The 23,413-nt window shown below is 42.3% G+C and overlaps 1 protein-coding gene across 1 annotated transcript; it reads right to left on the bottom strand.

Annotated features, from left to right (window-relative positions):
- Nucleotides 1–48: 48 nt before the first annotated feature.
- Nucleotides 49–22,886, bottom strand: abcc10 (ATP-binding cassette, sub-family C (CFTR/MRP), member 10). Its single transcript, XM_085458309.1, has 23 exons — nucleotides 22,597–22,886; nucleotides 21,720–21,819; nucleotides 21,326–21,539; nucleotides 19,623–20,994; nucleotides 19,285–19,512; nucleotides 15,835–15,991; nucleotides 13,669–13,814; nucleotides 13,375–13,454; nucleotides 12,908–13,079; nucleotides 12,672–12,770; nucleotides 12,167–12,356; nucleotides 11,017–11,094; nucleotides 10,620–10,808; nucleotides 10,167–10,305; nucleotides 9,585–9,777; nucleotides 8,840–9,183; nucleotides 8,462–8,631; nucleotides 8,210–8,370; nucleotides 7,460–7,713; nucleotides 7,154–7,299; nucleotides 4,281–4,378; nucleotides 3,704–3,816; nucleotides 49–3,569 (listed from the first exon to the last, which is right to left on the bottom strand). The coding sequence occupies exons 3-23, from the start codon at nucleotides 21,499–21,501 to the stop codon at nucleotides 3,434–3,436; spliced, it is 4,641 nt and encodes a 1,546-aa protein (XP_085314435.1). The 5' UTR covers nucleotides 21,502–21,539; nucleotides 21,720–21,819; nucleotides 22,597–22,886; the 3' UTR covers nucleotides 49–3,433.
- Nucleotides 22,887–23,413: the final 527 nt, after the last annotated feature.

The following is a 23,413-nucleotide window of genomic DNA, read 5'->3' as shown; positions in this document are numbered from 1 at the left end:
TTTTTAATTGTTCTCAGGCAAATCTGGTGAATGAACTCAACATACATGTTTAATAATCAATAGCATTTTTATTACCAACGAATTTTTACATTACAGCTGTTGACAAGCCAAGAAAAACAAACAACAAAAATCACTCCTGTCAAAATATACTCACCTGCAACTAAGCATACAAACATCACAATCACAACATTTAGATAAACTTTTTTTTATTAATACTTGAATCTAAATTTGATTTACAGCTCACATTAAAGCTGCCGAGATCATTCCATTATTATTTCATCAATTTAAACGATTCATACTATCCTCCCTTAATTGTTTGACTGACAAATGTTTTATTATTCAGGTTGTCAGTTGCTCTTTGTCTTGGTCTTACATTAAAGTAAAATGCACTTGAAAATACAATTCATGAGATGAAGGGGATCAATTTATGACACATACAGATATACTAATATGATGATCAGCATGTGGTTATTTGATCAATGTCATATGTCTGAAAAGTCTGACGTTGATGCCAAAAAAATAAAATGTGTCAAAAAATAAAGTCAGATTGCTTTAAAACAGTACATATAAAGAGAGGCAAACACACCCCAGGCTGAGTTCTTTGCCTGCAGCAAGCCTGAATCGTTTTTGTTAGTCTGTTGAATGACAGTAAATCATTGACAGAGAAGTGAAGTAAAAGACTCCGTCTGGTCATAAAAAGCCTGCATGCTTCTTCATAATAATAATTTAAAAAAAAACACTGAGAAACTGGATTTTGTGTTTTCTTTGTACAGATGGTTAACATTAAAAGAGTAAAAAAAAGAAAACAGGATATAATGATAAAACAGAACAAACAGGAGTTGGATAAATTAAAACCAACTGTTTTGTGGCAGAGCTTTTCTCTTCAGTGTAGTTCTAAGATCTAATAAACCACCAACAGCCCTGTGCAGAAGAAAACTTACAATAAATGTTTTACATATATCTCATGAGACTTATATACTTTATATTAAGTCTCATACAATGTTGACCTCATTCAAGTGACCTGTATTTTCCACACTATAAGAATTAAGAAAACACAAATTATGACGACTGCTATGATTACTGTTCCTGCTATTATTGTAAATGGTACTAGAAAAATGTGTAATTCTATGAAATAGTACTTCCATAAGAACACAGTCACATCCATTTATAATCATCATCTTTGAAAGAAAGTAAAAAGTTTGGATGTGTTTCCTTGCAGACAAGAGGAAGAAGCAGCAACTTCATGTTAGTTCCACAGATGAGGATTCCCAAAACTTTGATACATCTACTCTCATTTAAATCTACAAAATATGAAGCACTTTACCTTCCATATTCATGTTGAACTTGGCAGATACAGAATCAGGTACTATTCAGTGTGTGAATGTGTGTGTGAATGGGTGGATGACTGGATATGTAAAGCGCTTTGGGGTCCTTAGGGACTAGTAAAGCGCTATAGAAATACAGGCCATTTACCATTCAAATAAAATTCCTCATAGCCCTTACAGGTCTTGCAGCATTTAAAAAAAAATTTCAATAAAATGTTTTTTTAAATAAAATTCTAAAAATAAGACATTTCTGTATTGTTGAACTGTGAATGTTTCTTATTTTCAGGTCTCTCTTTTTATCTAAAGCACTCAAAGACTGACTGAACTCTCTTTATATATTGAAAGATGATTCATAAAATGCTCCACATATCATTTGTTTCAAATGAATCCAAAACAAGATTATAAAGTCATAATTTCATATATTTAGACATTTTTTTCTACTCAGATTGCTACTGTAATCCCACTGCAACATTTCTTCTACAGCAGCGGTCCCCAACCTTTTTTGCGCCACGGACCGGTTTATGCCCGACAATATTTTCATGGACCGGCCTTTAAGGTGTCACGGATAAATACAACAAAATAAAACTAGTACCGGTACCGAAAAAAAGAAGATTTATTCATAACAGAGGGTCATAAAAGACCCAGGAAAACCGAGTTAACGATAAAAACGATAACAAAATAACGCTGAAAACCGATAAAACCCTGAAAACCACACATTTCACACCTGAGCCTCAACTCTCACGGCCCGGTACCAAACGACTCACGGACCGGTACCGGTCCGAGGCCCGGGGGTTGGGGACCGCTGTTCTACAGAGTGGTGTTTTGTTATAACACATCAATGTTTAGTGGCTTGTGGTAAGACCAGATCTAGGGCCAGATCTGGGGTGATCGTGGCTCAAGAGTTGGGAGTTCCCCTTGTAATCGGAAGGTTGCCGGTTCGAGCCCCGGCTTGGACAGTCTCGGTCGTTGTGTCCTTGGGCAAGACACTTCACCCGTTGCCTACTGGTGGTGGTCAGAGGGCCCGGTGGCGCCAGTGTTCGGCAGCCTCGCCTCTGTCAGTGCGCCCCAGGGTGGCTGTGGCTACAATGTAGCTGCCATCACCTGTGTGTGAATGTGTGCGTGAATGGGTGGATGACAGGTTGTGTAAAGCGCTTTGGGGTCCTTAGGGACTAGAAAAGCGCTATACAAATACAGGCCATTTACCAGGTATTTATGTTCATAATTCACATAAGTGCAAGCAGACATGATGTCTTATTTCATCAAACACAGGCAGTTGTTCTGAATAAACACAAAATTACTCCTGACAAGTTTACACGAGTCATTTACATATGGTGACGAACATTTCTGGCTGTCTGTCTAAATTAGGATTCAAATATAACAATAACAAAGTGTAAAAAGTAGCAGCTATTATACCAAATGGATTTGACTAATTCCCCTTATTTTAAGTTACTGTTTGTTTTTTTAATTTTCGCGACTGCTGACTTTGAAACCGAAGTTGGACATCCGAGACTTGAAACGATGGTTCTCAGCTATAAAAATGATGGAGTGCCACCTCTGGGTTCTGAATGAGCTGATGCCCCAAGTACAGAGTTTAAAGAATCAAAGTCTTGATGTTAAGTGAATGAACAAAGGAGCGGAAGATTTACAGACGGATTAATGAATTGTCTCCGGTGATGTGGTCTGAAAAAGATGGCAGATACAAGCAGCAGAAGGATATCTGAGCTGAGCTGATAAAGTGAGGATGGATTGGAGTGGAGCTGCTACTTCAGCACATCTAAAGGAGCCAGTTGAGGTGGTCTTGGGTACTTCCTGATTGAGGAGACTTAAGGGCAGACCCAGAACATGCTAGAGACATTATGTTTCTCAAGTGGCCAGTGAACTCCTTGGTGACCACTGGAAGAGTTGGGGGAGGGCTGTTTAGTTGTCTTGATTCAAGAATATGGCATAAATTCAATGAATGCTGTTTATGCATTAGAATAATCACATTTCCAAACAGCCTCGCTTTTGAGGCCAAGCTGTCCGTTCCTAATGAGTTTTTGCTCAAAGTCTGCAACTCTTCTCTGCATCAACTCAAAGCAGCAAGTTGTCTGTAAATGTGTCTGATCATCTCACTGTCCCTGATCACCCGCCAGTCTGTGAAAGATGGAGTTATCAGCTTGGCAGAGAGACACGGGACTGTCAAACTCCACCACCTTCCCAGCATGCATCACTAGCACACGGTCACAGTCCATGATGGTGTTGATCCTAATGTGAGACAGGCACACAAAACACAAAAAGGTGTTTCATTCAGAAAATAAAAAGCAGGAAGTTTTAGACTACAGTTGTAAAATAACATTCTGAAATGTGCTTTAGTGCAGGACATGAACACATGCAGTCACCTGTGGGCAATAGTGAGCACAGTCTTGTCCTGAAACTTCTCTCTAATGGTCTGCTGCAGGAGTTTGTCTGTCTTATGATCCACGCTGGCAGTGGCTTCATCAATACACAGGACCTAAATGACAACAAAAACATTGATTGGAAAAATGTTTTGCTTTATTTGTTTGAGCAATCACGCTAAAATATTTTGTTCTCAGTAAATATAAATAAATAAATGTCTGGAAATACAAAGTTAGTCGGTCTTCTTTGCAGTAATGTAGAAGCATAACATTCACAAAGCTTTTGCAAATACCTTCTCCTGTACGCAGAGTCTTACAACCTACTTCCTTGTGAACAGGCGAAGGCGTGTCACATAATTAGAGCTAATCAAACCTGTACAGTTTGTTCTTTGTTTACAGCCTCATACTTTCACTGATGTCACAGAGAAAGCCACAGACTATTTTTCACCCTTTATTGTAATTCTGTTGCACCCTCTCACCATCAGTGTCAGTCACTCGAGAGGAAATTTACCGTCTCTGACAGTGGTCGGAGACGACGTGTGTCGTCGGTACAGTGTAATGGTAAAGCTGCAAAACTCACCTTGGCTTGCGTCAACAGAGCTCTGGCCAAACACAGCAGCTGCTTCTGTCCTGCAGAGAAGAATCTTCCTCTTTCTCCCACCTCAGCATCCAGACCACCTGATATTCACGAAAACACACACAAAAGGCATGAGAGGCAGCATGAATCTGTCATCATCTACATCTTCATGTTGATGATCTTCATGTAGTAGCAGCTCCATTTCATGCAAATTTGAACCTTTATTTTAGGCTTTTATGATAAATGGCCCATAAAGTAAACAGGATTAATACAAAGATAACAGAGGAGGAAAGAGAACTCAAAGATAATAAGGTTCTGAAACACAGTCATCAGTTATCAAAGTATGTTTGCCAGCCGTTGGTCAGTGGATCCTTAGATTTATTCTGTGGTACAAAAAAATACTTTCGATCATCCAGCGTGTTGACTCAAGAACCATTTTGTAACTGAAGCAGACAGTCATGTGAGCAGACAGGAATGGAAAAGGGTGGCATCAAAGGTGCCAAGCAGACACACCTTTGTAACAAAAAAGACAAAACACTGCAATTCTTCTGCTCTCTGTTTTGTGTTGGTTTTTTTGCCTGTCCCGTTTGGCTCTTTTGCATCAGAATTGTTGTCTAAAGGCAAAGAAAGATGCCCAACGGATTTACTTTACCAAACTGACCATCCCAGCCTTGCCGTAATGGTCCATTTGATTCACCTTTTATTGTTTATTTTATTTTCACTTACTGAATACGGGACAGACTTGACTGGAGGAAAGAAGGGGAGAAAGAAAGAGGGAAAGAGAAACAGCTGAGAAGAGGGACGGGGGAGAAGGGCAAAAGACAAAAACCAACAGAACGGGCAGAAAAAAAAAGAGAGAGAAAAAAAATGCATATATCGATCACCTGGATCACCTGCTGAGAAAGAAAAAAGAAAACAAGCAGAAGAGAACAAGAGTAATAGAATAAACAACATCACAATGATATATGGGAATATGACAGTAAATACTAAATATTAAACATTATTGTGCAGCACATAAGATCAACAGAACACAGTGTGCTTTGAGGTAGGAGCCAAAAAGGGTGTAGTTTGTGGGTGTGATCACCCGTGTGTACACCTGTGAGCATGGACGCGCTTGTTTTTTTTAAAGGTTGCTTCATGTAATGATCTGCTAGAGGGTGTGGGGGGGCCACAGCCCCGTCCTCCAGGGTATGAAGCAGGTATGGAGGAGATCAAAACTCCAGACATCCAGAGGCCCCCAGAACACAAGAGACCAAGGAAGACCAACAGAGGGGCAGCCGCGCCACTGTCCCAGTAAGAGCTGAGGAGAGTCCCAGATGAGGGCTCACTCAGCAGCCGCGGAGCAGAAGCCAGGGGGGGTTGCAGTGACGCGCCCGTGAGCTCCGCCGGCAGCCAGCCGTGCCTGAGTGACCGAGCCCCAGGCCGAGAGGCCGGGGGCACCCCACCTCCGAAGTGGCCCGAGCGAGCCCCAGGCTCCAGGCCCCGATAAGCGGCCACCAAGGAGTGAGCCGGTGTGTACCTGGACGCCCATCCCCAGACACAAAGACCCACCAATGCACCGATGTCTGAGGGAGTCCGCCACTGGCAGGGGAAGTGGTGGTGGGGGGAGATAGGCCTCCATACCTTGGAGGGCCTGAGATGTCCCCAGAGAGGTGGCGCCTGACACCCAACCTGACATATAGACACAGACATACAGGCACACACAGACACAAACATCCATTCCCACCCTCATGCTCTCATATGCACTTACTCCACACTCAACCAACGTGGAGACAGACATAAAGAAACGCTGTACACACGATCACACTCCCCAAGCGTACTCTACAAACCGGGTCTAGGTACCCTTGCCCCTGGAGGGGGGAACTGCACCCAGACCCAGGTGGTGTTACCCTTTTCCCTGCGGTGGGGGGAGGCAGACCGCCCCGACTCCGCAGCAGCAGGGAGGCCCCACACTCCAGACCCCAGTCGGACGGCCAACTCCTCCTCCTAGCCCCCCCGCTCCAGCAGGTCGCAGAGAACGGGGGTGAGAGAAGACTCCAAACCTCCCTCCACCCGCTCATTGTAGTGTTGATGCATGTGTGTTCTAAGGTGCATTTAAAACCCAGGAGGGCATGGAGCTACCTGCCAGAGAGCAGCAGGTAAGCGCATGGTCCCTCCTGCTGGCCCTCAATGTCTACGTGTATTTAAAATTGAGAGGTGGGCAACGACGCCAGGGGTGAGGTATACACCCTGATGGTACTTTGGACTCCGTGTATTGTGCCCACCCCCAAGATCCTATAGTGAGTAATGTGAATGTCTAAGTTGTGGGATAAAATTGAGGTACAGGCAGCCAGAAGGGGGGGGGGGGGGGGGGGTTGCCTCCTCTGCACCCTGGTGACATACCCCTACTCCAAGGCCCTGCATGTGTGGGTGGTTGTGATGGAGCGGGAAGAGGGAGGCAGCTGGAGATGGGGAGGGAAGGAAGGGAGGGGCAAGTGACCCCTCCCTGGGGCCAGCTCCCCCGCTGACCCCAGTAGGCACTCCCACACTCCGCGACCCGCCAGGGAAAGGGGGCCCAGGCCCATCCAGACCGGGGCCCAGCGCAGCAGCGCCCCCCGGCCCCACAGAGCCCGGGACAGTCCACCCAACCCCACCACAGAGAAAACTGCACCCACCCCACCATCCACTCATCTTCCAGACTACACAAGACAATAGACACCCAGGCTGAGAACTTCCTCCACCTCTCCTGTATCTCCCCTTCCTGCAGAGAGTTCCTGAAGAGAGGAAAGCTCCTGCAAGATGTGACAATCTCCCCCACCAGTTGAAGAGCCCCCCAGCCCCCCTTCTGCTCTCTGTTAAATCACTGGGTCAAACACACTTTTGTAAATAACTCTCACCCATTCTGCTGACCACAGTGCTGAGGTGGCACTGCTCCAGGACGTCCAGCAGCTCCGGCTCCAAGTGTCGCCCACAGGGGTCCAGATTCTCTCTGACTGTGCCACTGAAAAGGAAGGGGTCCTGAGGAATAATGGCCAACCTGGACCTGCAGAGGGCAACAACAGCACATAAGTCAACTTGTCTCCCACTGATTTTATTATATTATAAAGTACATTATGTTAGTAATTTATCTTCTAAAATGCGTTAGAGCACAGTTTTCGTGTAACTCTTATCCAATACCAATAAACAACTCAATTCAAATGTACCTGAGTTGAACTAGACCCACAGTGGTGATATCCAGCTGATCCAGGAGAATCTGACCCTGGCTGAGCTCCACCATCCGAAACAGGGCCAAGAATATCGTGGACTTGCCAGATCCTGTACGTCCCACAATGCCTATTTTCTCTCCAGGTCGCACCATGAGGCTCACTCCATCCAGGGCATTAGGCAGACCATCCCTGTAGGTCAAAGCCACATTCCGAAACTCCAAACAACCGTGCTCAGGCCATGAGGGGGACAGCTGAGGTCAGAAACAGAGAGGGTAAAATGCAAATAGTACTCCAAGAAATTTAAAACGTGTGACTGAGTCCATAAACACGTTAGAAACGACACTTGATTTATGGTATCATAAAAAAGAAGGGCTGTTTTCCATAGATTTCTTTACAACAACCCATATTTTTTTAAAGCAGAGAGACTGCCCTCTGCTGGGCAATAGAAAAATATACATGTTAAAGTACTTTGTGTTGGCTTTTGTTTCAATTGACAAAAAAAAAGATGCCACGTCCATCTTTATTTAAATATGTAAATAGGTGTACAAATGTTTATATATGTTATTAATATATATATTAATATATATGTCAATTGTGTCTCGTGATCTTTTCCTCTGACTTTCAGGTTTGGACTAAAAAGTAAGATACATTCTGTGAAGACAGCTGTGAGGTAAAGCCAGGAGCTCTGATAAAGCTTTAGTGTAACCCACTGTTGTTATGTTAATATCAATATCCAGTGCACCCGACCTCTGTATTCTGATGCTGTGGTTCAATGGGCAGTCCAGTGGAATATTCCTCTGTTCGTTCCACGCTCACCAGCTGCATTTCAGTCTGCGTGAAGCTGAATATGAGGCCAGATAGCAGCTGTGTGATAGACAAAGCGTAGGACAGGGACAGACCCACCAGACCTGATAGGAAAACCGGCACACACACAGTCTTACTCAATGGCTCCTACGGTCATTAAACACGCACAGCCTGCAAATTCTTCTGCTGTCTTACCTGGATCAACAGAATTAAGCTGGTGCTGAACAACAGCTATCACCCCAAGGCCTGTCACCACAGCGATACCAATCAGCTGCAGACGGATGTCCAGCCACTGCCCTGCAGCGTAGCTAAGAAACAAACAGCGTTGGTTCTGCTCCAAACGCCTGGCGTTCTCCTCCTCAAACCTGAAACAGCAGAAAAATGTCCCTGCGGTTTAGCTGTTTCTTTAGTCCCTATACCTAATATATTTTATTAATATTAACACTTCCTGTCACCTATGTTCAAGAGAATTTAAATTAATTTTATGTCCTGTGCAAGATAAAGTTAACAACTATTACTTATTTTCACATACATTTATCTAATCACTGAAAACTCTGTTTCCGTGTCACTCACCTGGCAGAGTTGCCACTGGCCCGGATCGTTCCCAGTCCAGTCAGTGTCTCTGAAAAATGCGAGTAGATTGGTGACAGAGTGAGGCTGCAGAGGCGCTTCAGCTCTCGAGATGTGTGTCTATAGAAGTGCTGTGTGCGGTAGTACAGCAGACCCAGGGGAAGCAGGGCCACCAGGACCCAGGGCAGGCCGTAACTTATCACCACCAGCATGCCGAGCAAGCCAAAAATGTTGGCCAGTAAGATGTTCAAGACAAACGGCAGGCTGTCGTCCACGCTGTACAAGTCTGAGGAAAAACGGTTGAGAATTCGGCCCAAAGGAGTGGTATCGAAGAACGCCATAGTGGTCTGGATGGACACGCAAACAAGACATTTTTTAATATTTTTTGCTAAGTGGGAATTACTCATGTCACTCACACTTAAAGTGTTTTCCTCTCTCATTATGCATTTGCATTTTTCTTTAATGAATCTTGTGAACTATAACAATTGCAGATGCAATTGTGATCTGTAGTAAGAGTAAAAATCCTTATTATATATGTATTTAAAACTACCTAGCACATCAGAAGGATTGGCATTAAGTAGATAACATAGGCAGTGTGAGCATACCTCTTCCTGTTAATGAACATCTACTCAGCTCGTCTGATGTCTCACACTGCTAACCCTTCAGTCACCACCCTGTTTCTCCAACCTTTAGCTATTTTTGCCAGACATGAAAAGCACTCAATCTGCTATGCTGACTGCTGACATACCTTTAAGACTTGATTCAGAAGTCTGTTGTGGATGGCAGAAGCGGCACACATTACTCCATAGGCAAAGAGGAAGGCACGGAGCGCGGTGAACACGGTGTTGGCCACAGCAATGGAGCCGTAGACCGTCAGGTAAAACTTAACATCTGCATCGATGTCGTTCGAGAGGAACATGTAGTCAGAGGGCACTGAAGATCTGGATGGGTAGAGGTGAATATCTGATTTTAGTCAAAAGACTGAAGTAAGACAGGAAGAAGTCAAAGTTTAAATCACAGTACTAAAAGCAGTTTTTATTTTCATTCTTCAAAATAAAAGATAAACTTTGTGTTTAACATAATAATAGAAAATGTAATGGCAAAGTCTTTACATCTGTACCTTTTAAAAATAATATATAAATGAAATTTTAAAAGAAATCATCATTATCTCACGGCTGAACTGCATGTTATTATTATAGCATGTGCTCTTTTAAAATTGGTTACAAATTTTGTGTTTTAAAGTTTATTCTGGAACAATGATAGCAAGGCATCTTGGTTGTGTTACCATTCACAGAATCTTTTTCAAAATGTTGCCAATTGGTCAACTCACATGAGCCTTCCAGGTGAGAAAAGCAGCAGATGAGGTGAGCTGAAGGCAGGTAACGAAGAATCATTATTCCCAGTGGAACCATTGTGTTTTAGCTCAGAGATCCAGTAGGACAGCCACCAGTCAGACACATTTTTAGATGCTGATTTACACACAAACACACACACAAAGTTCTTATTAAATTAGAAATGAATTTAAAGCCAGAAGACAGTAATTATTTTTTCTTTTGGGGACAAAATACCCTGAAGCCTGCTTTAAACAATAATCCTATATCGCCCAAGTATCATACAGGTCGCCTGGACTTATTTTGTAATTTTGGCAGTAAAATTAAAAAATAATTCTCATCTTTAAAAGATGAAAAAATGTTGACCACAGAGAGACAATCTTGGAGGTGATGTTTCTGAAAAAATTGCTAAGCGTCCCCAGTGTACAAAGATCATAAAAAGCATTCCAAACCTTGCATGAGGAGCAGAGAGACTAAGACGCAGGAGGCCAGTACTCCACCCACAGCGGCCCAGTAGGTCTGGTAAACTCTCCATGCCAGCCTGCCCACCTGTTTCTGCTCTGCTCCCGAGAGGTCAGGATCATTATCCACATGTAGCTCAGGCAATGAACTCATTTCCCCTTCAACCTGCTCCACGCCATCTGCTCACAATCAACAGGGGCCAAACCAAAAGGATTATAAGAGTCCCAGAAAGAAGAGCTGAATTTTGGATTTGTTGAGATTTTGTTGAGATATTGCTATTGAAGAAGAAGATGACAACAATGGGAACTCTGGACTTGTAAGAGATTATACATGCGCCACTGTTTTAACACCTGAGTTTTTGTTTGTCATAATGTGAGGTGAACACACCTTTCTCTTTTGTGTTGCGGTTGTTCTTCTGCTTTTTCTGGACTGCGTCCACCAAAGGAAGGACTTCTGCTGGTGTCCCTGTTTAACACAGAAGAATAGAAAGGCCTTTTATTCCACAGATGTTCCACCTTATAATAATAATAATAATAATGGATTGGATTTTATACAGCGCTTTTCAAGGCACCCAAAGCGCTTTATGCCACTATTCATTCACACACTGGTGGAGGCAGCTACAGTTGTAGCCACAGCTGCCCTGGGGCAGACTGACAGAAGCTGGCCAACACCAGTAGGTGGTAGGGTAAAGTGTCTTGCACAAGGACACAACGACCAGGACAGAGAGCCCGGGGATCGAACCAGCGACCTTCCGGTTACAGATGCGCTTCCCAACTCCCTGAGCCACTTACAAGTTGATGCTCTTCTTGCATGTAATGCTAAACGAATAAAGTGAGCTCAATATAAACAACTAGACAAAACAAAAAAGCCATGACGCCTTTTAATAAATGTCCTGTATCTGTACAATAGCCGCTCTTTTTTTTTTACTTGGCATATGGACACCTTATACAAGACAACATGGCACTCTAAGAATTACAAATAAAAATCAAAGTCTGAGATGCTAAAGATGGCGGTTGTCCCACCTCGTTACCCAAAAGCCAATCAACAGTTTAGGTATAAAGCATATTAGCCAATCACATTATTCTGTGGATAAATGTACACGTCAGCTATGTGGAGGCAGACATCTTTTTCTACTTGTTATTGTTCTACAGATGTAGAGATGTGTACTTTTTTTCAATTATATTTTGCCTAAGTGCATATAGAACATTGATTTTAATTTGGCATGAGCAGTTAGTGGTAAAGCTGTAATATTGTAATATTGGATGAAAAATGCTTTTCTGAACTGTATTTTGGAGCAAAAATGCAAAAGTTGTTGGGATTTTTTGTATTTGACTGCCACTTCTATTGCATGCAGTTTCTATGACCCACTGATCAATACAATTGTGAGTTATGACTTTCTCCCCATCCATTCTGATGGAAACTTCAAAATAACTTAAGCTGCTGATCTGTGACATTTGTTTCTAAAAGGACTTTAAATCATTTAGAAGTTACATTTATACAAATGTCACCAAGATTTAAAGCAGACTTCAGTTTCTACCTGTTTTGATGATTGCTCCATTGTCCATGAGGACAACCACATCAGCTTTGTCCACAAACTCTATGCGGTGTGTGCAAAGGATTCTGGTCTTCCCTCTGAGGAGCTCCATGATACATTTCTTCATAAGGTGTTCAGCCACATCTGCATCCACTGCTGCCAGTGGATCATCGAGGAGGTAGATATCTTTGTCCTGCAGGAGAAGCAGAAAAAAGGAAGGGGAGGCAACATCACATTACACAAGCATATTACATATAAACAGCTTTTTATGGCTTTGTAACTATTTGTTACAAGAAACTGTTAACATGCAGTTCCCTCAAACAAAATTAAAAGCTCTAAACGTTTACCTGATAGCTTTCAGTTTTTATCAATCTGTGCAACAGAAGGAAAAATATAATTCTAATATCATTTATCCTTGTTTACTGCAGCCTGACTCATTTATTTTGTAAAACCTCCTCTGTGCCTCTTAGAGTGTGAAGCAGATGGCTGGATTGTGCTGAAGACTCACCATGTAAACAGCTCTAGCAAGTGCCAGCCGGGCCTTCTGTCCTCCACTCAGAGTCACTCCGTTCTCACCCACTTCAGTCTTGTCACCATTTGGCAAAACCTGCAGGTGCAGAAACAGAGCAACCAAAGCCCTGAAAACCAATTTATTTAACATTTTAAACAATCCCAGAAACTCCATGCAAAGCACAGTGAAATCAGTGTGAAGAAACGTAAACAATAACATTGTCACAATCGTACATTGAGGTCATCTGAGAGGGCGCAGGCCTTGATCACAGCCTGGTAGAAGGCAGCATCGTAGTCTCTGCCAAACAAGATGTTGTCTCGTACTGATGCATGCTGGATCCACGGTTCCTGTGAGGCCAAACCAAAGCCAACCTCCCTGTCTGCAACATAGAGCACTCCAGTCAGCCTGCAGAGACAAGTGGAAGATGGATAGACCTTAGTCACACATTATTAATCCCAGGTTGTGTCAGTGCACTTAAAAACACTAAAACCAGATTCACTATTGATTTTATTGACTTTTTTGGTTCCAACTAAGATGAAAAATATCATCTAGAGCAGCATAAAGCCCCTGACTGCCTATTAATCACCTAAGCAAACCTTCATATTGGGAAAGGGAATATTGATGACTCGACAACATTCTTCATATGTAAATTAAGTCATAAGCGATAATATTTTCAATAAAAGTTTCATAAGCTGTGTACCTATTAAGTTCTCCAGTCAGAGCAGCCAATAAGGAGCTCTTTCCACAGCCGACCTTCCCAACCACGACAACCAGAGAGCCCTGAGCCAGACAGAAGACCGCAGATGTCATGTCTGTACTAAGTCAGCTCCAAACACCTACTGTTAAAACATTTTGGTGTCAATGCGTTTTTGCAATTTAAATATTCATATACAATTTTAGGGTGTTGAATACTGAGCTTATATCACTGACAGGAGACGATGAATTTCCAACTATTGGGATTGTTTTAAAGCACAATCCCAATAGTTGCTTGTACCTTGGTTATGTTTAAATTGAGACTGTGCAGCTGCAGGCTTCCTTTAGCTCCTCCAGACTCTTCCTCTTCGTTTGGACTGCTGGGTTCCTGCCATGAAAATGATCCCTGGCTCAAAAGGACAGATGTCTGGCTGTCTTCTGGAGACACTGGGCACAGATGTGGTATTTCAGCACAAGAGAAACATTACATAGATTTAAAAAAGCAAGTTTGGCTGATGAACTATGTACTAGGGATGCAACGTTACCAATTTTTTTCAAACCGATACGATACCGGATCTGAGTACTTGCCGATACAGAGTACAAAAACCGATACTTCTACCACACACACACACAAATGCAATGAATTGGAAGACAGGTTTTATTTTATTCTCTGCCGATAATAAATAATATCTTAATAAAAATGACCACATGAGCTGTTGAGTAATTTTAGGCTGTCCACATTGCAATCACTTAGGGAACGATGGGGAAGTGATCTTGGCCAACGGATTACAGATGAGACTTGGCACAAGATAATCAATAGCATTTCTTCATCATCTATTTGCCTTAAACATGTGGTGATTCAGTTCAAAGTTGTTCACCGTCTCCATTGGTCTAAAACTAGACTGAGCAAAATCAAGGATGGGTTTGACCCCACATGTGACCGGTGCAAACGAGAGCCTGCTTCCCTATTTCACATGTTCTGGGCGTGTCCAAAACTGGGTAGCTTTTGGAAAAGCATATTTGAAACCATATCCAACATATTTGGTGTTCCAATTGCACCCTGCCCGTTTATAGCTATTTTTGGAGTGACGCCTTGTGATGCCAGTCTTTCCAAATCACACTCTGATCTTCTGGCCTTCTGCACTCTTTTGGCCCGTAGAATGATATTATTGAAATGGAAAGAGCCACTTCCACCTGTATATGGGCAATGGGTTAAGGATGTCATGTACTATACTCAGCTGGAAAAGATCCGCTACACTGTAAAAGGTTCGGTTCGGCGGTTCTATGACACATGGCAACCTTTTCTTACTTACTTTGAAAGATTAAGTCCGGATACTATTGCTTAATGTGCGTGTGAGTGGGGTTTTTTTTTTTTTTTTTCTCTTGCTGTTGTTCATTTATTTTATTATTTACTTTGTATCTGTAACTTTATTTTATTTTATGTTATTTTGTCTCTCCTTTCCTCTCTGGCTGGGTTTTAGTTACACTGTTCTGGGGGGGTGGGGGCACAACTGTCTGTTAATTTTGCCATAATTGTTGTTGGAAGCAATTCTTTGTTCAATAAAAAGACCTTGATCAAAAAAAAAATAAAAATGACCACAAAAAAATTTCAAGTGAAAAATAAGCACTTCTGTTAAATTATTGCAGAGTCTCCACATTGTAATTTAACAAAATATCACTGAACTATTGGCACTGTCTCGAGTTTTCGGAATAATAAATAAACACTTCTGTTTGGAATAAAATAAATACAAATTAGGTTTGAGAATAAAATAAACTTTTAAATTGTTGCAGAGTGTCCATATTGTAAACAAACAAACAAAATAACGAAAGTATTTGGCATTGACGAACGAACTCCCCATCTGCCCGTGGATCATCAGTCCACTGTGCCGTTAAACCAAGGACTGACATCGCGCACACACTGCTTGTCTTTACCTCTTTAGAAAGTTTTGGCACCATTATCTCCCTGATGTGTGGGCGGCTGGGAATTTCATATCGCAGCTCGAGTATGCTGAGAAGAATCCTATGTTTTCCACGACTGGCATTGGCTGGTCATCCAGAGCGATAAAATGAGTCAGAGCCTCTGTTATTTTAACTGCCCGTGGATTTTCTCTTGACATTTTTCACCGCTTTTCCAAAACCTGAGTTAAAGTTGGCTGTTCCGGTCCACACTGCCAGTCCACGATACCAGTATCGGTATCGGTGCATCCCTACTATGTACAGTTGGGTAAAACGTTTTCTTTAGTTTCTGTGAACTTTACTCTTTGAAAAAATAGCATTTGATGCAATCACTCGAACAAATACTTGATTAAAGCAGAAAATAACCTCATCTTTAATGAGCAGAAGCTGTTCTAAACATTCATAAAAACTGCTTTTTCCTTGAATGAACAAAAAAGCATGAGGACCTGTTTCACATCAAAATCAAATACACCTCCACACAAACAAAGTAGGAAATCAAGCAGTACCCTACCCAGGGCATAGTATGCCTGCAGGTTCTGGTTGGTTAGTTTAAAGAAGCGCTGGATTCGTTCCAGAGACACTTTGGCTTCCAGGACTCCATTGAGCACCCAGGGGAAAGCATTGAGTGGGATGATCAACATTCCTACAAGGGCAAGTGTGGTAAACACCTGCATGGGATGAGAATCACATTTACAAGAATGCACTCTTAAAAACTTATCACAAGTTATATAGTCCATTGTTATATATGCATTTATACAATCATTTACATGAGAGCATTGTAGAATAAGGAGGGGATGTTTTTCTCATTATCATTTAATATTTTAATATGGCATTATTAGTTCATTAGAAGTATATAACCAGCTTTGCATTAAGCATGAATTGAAGTTTTTGATCTTACATTATTCTTTGCATTACAGTGATGGTGATAACTTTAGTTTGATCTTTTCTTACAGGTACCAGAATAATAACATGATTTTCCATTGCAGATGTAACCATGATCATTCCATACACATTGCAGTTTGTTGCTCATTCTAGAGTTGTGCTCAAGGTAATTAAAGGTTAAAAGCTACAGCCAGCGCGAGTCTGGCTGATCTATGGAGGGCAAAGGCTTTGAGCTTGGAAGGCCGCACGCGCTTACACAGCACTTATAAGATGTTATTCTTGGTGATTTTGTGCTTAGTCATGTTTTAATATGTTTTAAGTAGAAGTAGCTGATCCAGCAATATTCATTTAATATTATATACTTGATTTAGAGCAATACACACTGATGGTCTTAATAAATGAAAGAGTCCTTGTAGTTGCCATGTTGTGTCTTAGCAGGGTACAGACGGTTCCAGGAGACGGGGGCAGTCAGCGTCTGCCCTCGGGAAGGAGACAATGTTATTCTTTGTGTTAAATAAAATTGTCAACATTGATTGTATTACACCTGTCACTACGCATGAGGGGGCGTTCTAATACCCTGATTTCATAAAACTATGGTGATGTGTTTTTTGAGATGAGATCTGAGACTGTCTGCATACAGTGTCCATCTCCCACGTGTGTGATCATTAAATCATCGTTTGACTCAACCCGACCGGACCAGTGTTGTTATTGTGGGTTTTTCCTCTGGTGTCCATCTCCAATATTTTGAACCTTAACAGCATAAAACTAGCTTAAAGAATTTCTAAGTTCAAAGCCACTGATATCCTTTTTTACTAGGAATACAGAAATATAGGTACAAAAAAGGTACAAAACATTTTTTCTATTCTGAGAATTATTTAATAAATTAATATATTTATCTCAGTGGCAATTTTTTTTCACCATTGTCCTTGACTGTCATTTTGGGGAATTTTTCTGATGGTCCAAATCCAATCCTGATCCTGATCATGAAGCGTGCTGAACACTTTTCTGTGCAGGATATAGATCCCCTGAAGCCCAATGTGTAATATGCAAATAAAACTGACTTGATTTTACTTGTGCCTATTGAAATAAAATAACTATTACTGCTATGAGTTGTTAGTCATTTGAACATTATTGCTCACTGTGCAGAAAATCCACCTCAACCTTTTATGGCACTTAAATAATACAAATTATTATTCTAAAGTTGTCCAATTGTAATGACTGATTAGAAAAAAGATGGGGAAAAATTTTGTTTGAAGAAGGTCTTCGATGCATTGGAGTGAGCTGGTTCAAGCAGACAACTCCAACTGTGGTACTTATGCATGTACCATGTCATCAAACACACCCTCCCTTCTCATCTCTCCCTCTGACATTTCATTTCCGCTGCTGCCCTTTTTGTTTTTCTTTTTTTTTACTTGTTAAATACGGGACAGACTTGACTGGGGAAAAGAAAGGGGAGAAAGAAAGAGGGAAAGAAAAACAGCGGAGAAGAGGGACGGGGATAAAGGGCAAAAAACAAAAAAACAACAAAATAAGCAGACAAAAAAATACAAATATCAATCACCTGTTAAGAAAGAAAAAAGAGAAAACAAGCAGAAGAAAGAAAAAAAGAGCAACATAATAACAACATCACGATGATCTATGGGAATGTAACAGTAAATACTAAATATTAAACATTATTGTGCAGCACGTAAGATCGACAGCGCACAGTGTGCTTTGAGGTAGGAGCCAAAAAGGGTGTAGTTTGTGTGTGTGAGTCCCCGTGTGCTCTCACATACACACCCGTGTGTATGTGAGAGCACACGGGGGGCATGGACGGTGGGGTGCGTCCATGCCCCACCTGTGAGCATGGAAGCGCTTGTATTTAAAAGGTTCCTTCGTGTAATGATCTGCTAGAGCAGGGGTGTCGAACTCCAGGCCTCAAGGGCCGGTGTCCTGCAGGTTTTAGATTTCACCCTGGGTCACCACACCTGAATCAAATGATTAGTTCATTAGCAGGCCTCTAGAGAACTTCAAGACATGTTGAGGAGGTCATTTAGCCATTTAAATCAGCTGTGTTGGATCAGCAACACATCTAAAACCTGCAGGACACCGGCCCTCGAGGCCTGGAGTTCGACACCTGTGTGCTAGAGGATGTGGGGGGGCCACAGCCCCGTCCTCCAGGGCATGAAGCAGGTATGGAGGAGATCAAAACTCCAGACATCCAGAGGCCCCCAGAACACAAGAGACCAAGGAAGACCAACAGAGGGGCAGCTGCGCCACCATCCCAGAAAGAGCTGAGGAGAGCCCCAGATGAGGGCTCACTCAGCAGCCGCGGAGCAGAAGCCAGGGGGAGTTGCAGTGACGCGCCCGTGAGCTCCGCCGGCAGCCAGCTGTGCCTGAGTGACCGAGCCCCAGGCTGAGAGACCACGACAAGCAGCCACCAAGGAGTGAGCCGGTGGGTATCCGGACGCCCATCCCCAGACACAAAGAACCACCAACGCACCGATGTCTGAGGGAGTCCGCCACTGGCAGGGGAAGTGGTGGTAGGGGGAGATAGGCCTCCAAACCTTGGAGGGCCTGAGATGTCCCCAGAGAGGTGGCGTCTGATACCCGACCTGACATATAGACACAGACATACAGGCACACACAGACACAAACATCCATCCCACCCTCATGCTCTCATATGCACTTACTCCACACTCAACCAACGTGGAGACAGACATAAAGAGACGCTGTACACACGATCACACTCCCCAAGCGTACTCTACAAACCGGGTCTAGGTACCCTTGCCCCTGGAGGGGGAAACTGCACCAAGACCCAGGTAATGTTACCCTTTTCCCTGGGGTGGAGAGAAGCAGACTGCCCCGGCTCGGCAGCAGCAGGGAGGCCCCACATTCCAGACCCCAATCGGACGGCCAACTTCTCCTCCCAGCCCCCCCCCCCGCCTCAGCAGCTCCCCTCTTTTCAACCCCTCCACCACTCCAGCATCTCAGGTGTTGCTCTTGTCAGAGTTATTTTTTTAAATATGTTTATACAGTAACCCTACATTCCCTAATTCTCTACAAAGCTCACTCAGCATCAACACAGCAGCCAGTTTACCTTTGCTGCCGTTAGCTGGTGTCCAAGCAGCACATACGTGACGAAGGTCAGGATGGAGATGACCACAGGTAGAGCAGCCCAGGTATACACACACAATGCATCCAGGTATTTGACAGCCTTAAGGTGGGACAGCTCCTCTTTGCGACAGTCAGCCACCTTCTGTGTGAAATGAGGCTCCCAGCTATAGAACTTGATGACGCGAATGCCGAAGAGGATCTCTGTCATTAACTGGAAATAAGTTCAAAATTAAAAATAATCTCAACAAGATTTTTTCCCTGGGTAGCTTCATAAAAGTATATAAATCAACTCAGTGTAATAAGAGCTTAAACATGCCATACCTTAACACGGTTATCCTTCCACATGAGCATCTTTTTATTGTTGCTAAGGATGCAGGAAGCAAGGAACTTGTTGAATGGCACCAGCAGCAAAGCTACGGACAGTCCTCCAAGGAAAGCTACACCCACCTGCAGATATAGCAAGTAAAGGGTGACAGCTAACTGAAAGGGCAGGCTCCACAGCTCATGGAAGCTTTGGAAGAAGTTAACCACACGGTCGGTGTCTGTGCTCATTAAGTTCACCACCTCTCCTAAAGTAAAGCCAGCCAAGCTGCAGCTGCTGACTCTCAGGGCTTTGTTGTAGATGGCCGTCACAAGAGCAGCTCGTGCTGACAGCGCCACCTTGGAGACCTCGAAGACAAAGATGTTTCGTAGAACAGAGCACAGCAGGGTGGTAGCAAAGAGCCCCAAGGCACACCAGACACCCCTGCTGACTGGGGCACCTTTATCCTCCATAAAATTCACAAGACTACTGAGGAGCAGTGGACCTGCAAAGCTCAATATGTTGACTGTCACCTTCAGCAGACCAAGGATGTAATACCACTTCCCAAACGCCTTGTGTAGCACCTTCAGCAATCTTACATCACCTTCCAGCTCCAGTGGTTGGTCCTGGTTGTGTAAACTCCAGCTGCCACTTGGGAGGTTTGTGCTGACTGGTGTGGGCCATTGATCCTCTTGGTAAGTGACTGGTGATCCTTGCCAGCAGGCTTCCCAGCACTGGTGAAAATACCGACAAATCACACTAGTTCTAAGTTTCTGGGGAAGGTGATATACATCGGCTGGTCTGTCCAGTTCCCATCTCTGCCCTCGCCTGAGGAGAGGGGTGAGCCACAAGTAGAAGAGTCGAGATAGGCAGTCACTCCCATCCTCAGCCACAATCTCCCCAGTCTCCAGCTGGGTGTTCTCTGGGATGAGCGGAGAGCCATCAACATCGTTAATATACAAAGTGTACCCAGCATCACTGATGCAGGGGAAAGCAAATGCCAGGAGGTAAATGAGAAAAAGAAATGTCCGTACTGAGGCAAGAACAAATCGGGCCAGTTTAAGAGGTTCAGCTGGGTTTAAATATTCCTTGTTGTTAGAGTAAATTATCAAGTTGATGACAAGGTTGGGGAGTAACAGAAGCACCAGGAGAAGCAGCAGTGTTGGTCCTCTGGTTCTCTTAAAAACAGTCCTCTGGAGCACTGTTATGACACTGAAGTGGACCAGCCAGGCCAGGATTGCACAGCTGCCAGCTAGGATGTCCAGGTACATGTCTCCCTGCTGGAGGACACTCACCAGGATGACATCTGCAGTGTAGAGTAAGGCAGCCAGCAGAGCTGACACGAGCCTGAGTGTCCAGCCACACGGGGGAGACGTCTGGAGGTGGCTGCATCTGCAAAGCAAACAAAAATGTGAAAATATAGACACAATTTTTAGAATCATCGGCATTAGTTTTATAGGGTGCCCCATTCGATGATTAAGCTGCGCATTTTGAATTTAGCCAAAAACTGGACAACTCAGAGAAGACTCCAAAAAAGATGGGGGGGAGTTGCTTGTTTTTAAAGAATTGTTGTTACATTAAAGTAAAACATACTTCATCAGAAAATCCACTGCAAGGATTGATATGCATGTTTTTTTGTAACTACAACTTCATTATCCGCTAATAAAATTGCAAGATTGGAAAAGTGTTGTTGATAAGGACCTGGTATCAATGCATGACCTACCTTGACATGCTGAGGTAGCAGGCACTGAAAATGGCCATCCCAGCATGGGGCAAGACACCAAGGATGAGCTGGTTAAAACAGGGGCTGATGCATTCATTCTGCCACAGAGGAAGAGGATCCTCTTCATCTGTATGACAGAGGCCTGCAATCAGGTCTGTTGGCCCAAAGTCATTCATCCTTCTTCCTACTTGACTGCTGTCATTCTAAAAATTATCTGTAGAGGAAAAAATAATATTATTTATCAACTTTTAAAAAAGGTAACAAGGGTGTTTCAAAGAAAACCCACAGGGTAGTTATTATTCTAGAAAACATTATTTTTTAAAAAAGAAGAAGAATACAACAATTTGTTGGCACTATCATCATCTTCCTATCAGTAAATAAGACAACATTTTACCATTGGCAGAGGCCACTGATCATCTGTTATGTCCCGTCAATTCTGCAGTCCATTTTTCTGAGATCCAGGTTCAATAATTCACATATTTATTCATAAATCCCTGGGTTGAAGACAGTACAGATAATTTCAGTAATGAAAAGGTGATAAAACTACAAAATAAACAAGAACTAATGTACTAACAGCAGCTATCAGCTAAATTTTAAACACAGCTATGTCCCTGAATTTTGTAATCTGTGCACGCCTAATGAAAGTGAACATATTTTCCCAAAGCCAAAGTTTGAAAAATGGCAGTATAAAAACAGTATAATAAATAACCGGATTATAGTTTAGGCAATAGTCCTGTATGATTAATTTTATTGCAAGAAAAAAAAGGGGCATCCATCTATTTTTTTAGCCTCTTATCTATTTCAGGGTTTTTTTAAGGTTGTGGAAATTTATGGAAATTTGTGTTATTTTGAAATACAAGCTATGGTCATCCTTAGCTTGATCAAGAACTTTTCATATTTCATTCTGAAATGTTCAAATCCAAGTACACAGTTACATTAAGGATATAAAATGCAGCTAGACTCTTTCCATAACTATGTATTTTATGCCTGTGACAGAATCATCTAGACTCATTAGCGGTTCATTTATGCACCTAACTGCAAAGAAAATGTAAGGCTTTAATGTTTTCTGTAACATTCGTGTTTCCTTGTTTACCAGATTGTTTACCAAATAAACCTTTCGTGAAAGACCTGTTGTTATAGTACAGTCTCTGTTGTGTGTGAGCCCTTCAAGAAGTTTAAGGGGCAAGTTAACAACTCTGGATTAAAAAACGTTAACATACAATTTGTTGCAATTTTTTAGGTGTTGTTGCTCCAACATTCACAGCACTAACCTTTAAGGAGTGACGAAGCAAAAAGAAACATGGAACGACAGACAGGCACATTTATCCGGTCTTCCTGACTGAGACACCCTCACACTAATGTAAACAAATTAGGCTAGCAAACTAGCTTAGGTAACGGAATATTACGCTATTAAGTTTTTTGATGTTACCGCATGCACTATGTAAATAGAAACTTTAGCGAGCTAGACCAACTATAAATACAAGTCGACATACAACTAATTTAAGAGCATTTAGACCACAGGACTTTAAATGTTACCGGCTTTCATCTAGCTAACAGGAAATGGATCTGTTGATTGCTGATGACGAGTACAAAGAGCTTTTCAAAATAAATGCTCGATGAAAAAAAACACTACAAATAAATGCTGATACTAATTCTACTATTACTGCTACTACTAATAATAAAACTGATGATGATGACTAATAATAAAATAATATTAACAATAATTCAAAAACTCATGGGAGCAACAACAAACCCGGATTTCAAAGTCATTAAATGTTTTTTTCAAAACAGAAATATAGATCAACCTTGAGAAATCTGTGTATAAACTTATTTGACTTGACCATTAGTAGAGTGTTCTCATGTTATGATATAGAATTTCTTTAAAAATTATTTTTTTAAAAATTGTTATGGCACTAAAATCAGTAATGATGCTTCTATAAGGCTTAATTATCCAAATAAGGCTGTTACAGCCTACCAGGCATAAAAAAATATGTGCTTGGTTGTGATTTATTTACACAAAGACCACGATTATCCTTCTATTCCTGACAAACAATAATCACATTAAGTATGAATATAATTAATCTATTA

The sequence above is a fragment of the Copadichromis virginalis genome, linkage group LG6 (assembly GCF_057382275.1).
Source record: "Copadichromis virginalis isolate Kocher_CV1m ecotype Utaka linkage group LG6, C_Virginalis_male_GT1.1, whole genome shotgun sequence".
Taxonomy (NCBI): Eukaryota; Metazoa; Chordata; class Actinopteri; order Cichliformes; family Cichlidae; genus Copadichromis; species Copadichromis virginalis.
This window is presented reverse-complemented; position numbering and strand designations above follow the sequence as displayed.

What these genes read in the sequence shown, in the direction of transcription:
- abcc10 (XM_085458309.1), bottom strand. Translation starts at nt 21,501, where the DNA reads ATGAATGACTTTGGGCCAACAGACCTGATTGCAGGCCTCTGTCATACA. An exon ending in TGCTACCTCAGCATGTCAAG is followed by an intron (nt 20,995 to 21,325) that starts GTAGGTCATGCA and finishes TTTGCTTTGCAG; the next exon opens with ATGCAGCCACCTCCAGACGT. An exon ending in TCAATTTAAACATAACCAAG is followed by an intron (nt 13,455 to 13,668) that starts GTACAAGCAACT and finishes TGTCTGGCTCAG; the next exon opens with GGCTCTCTGGTTGTCGTGGT.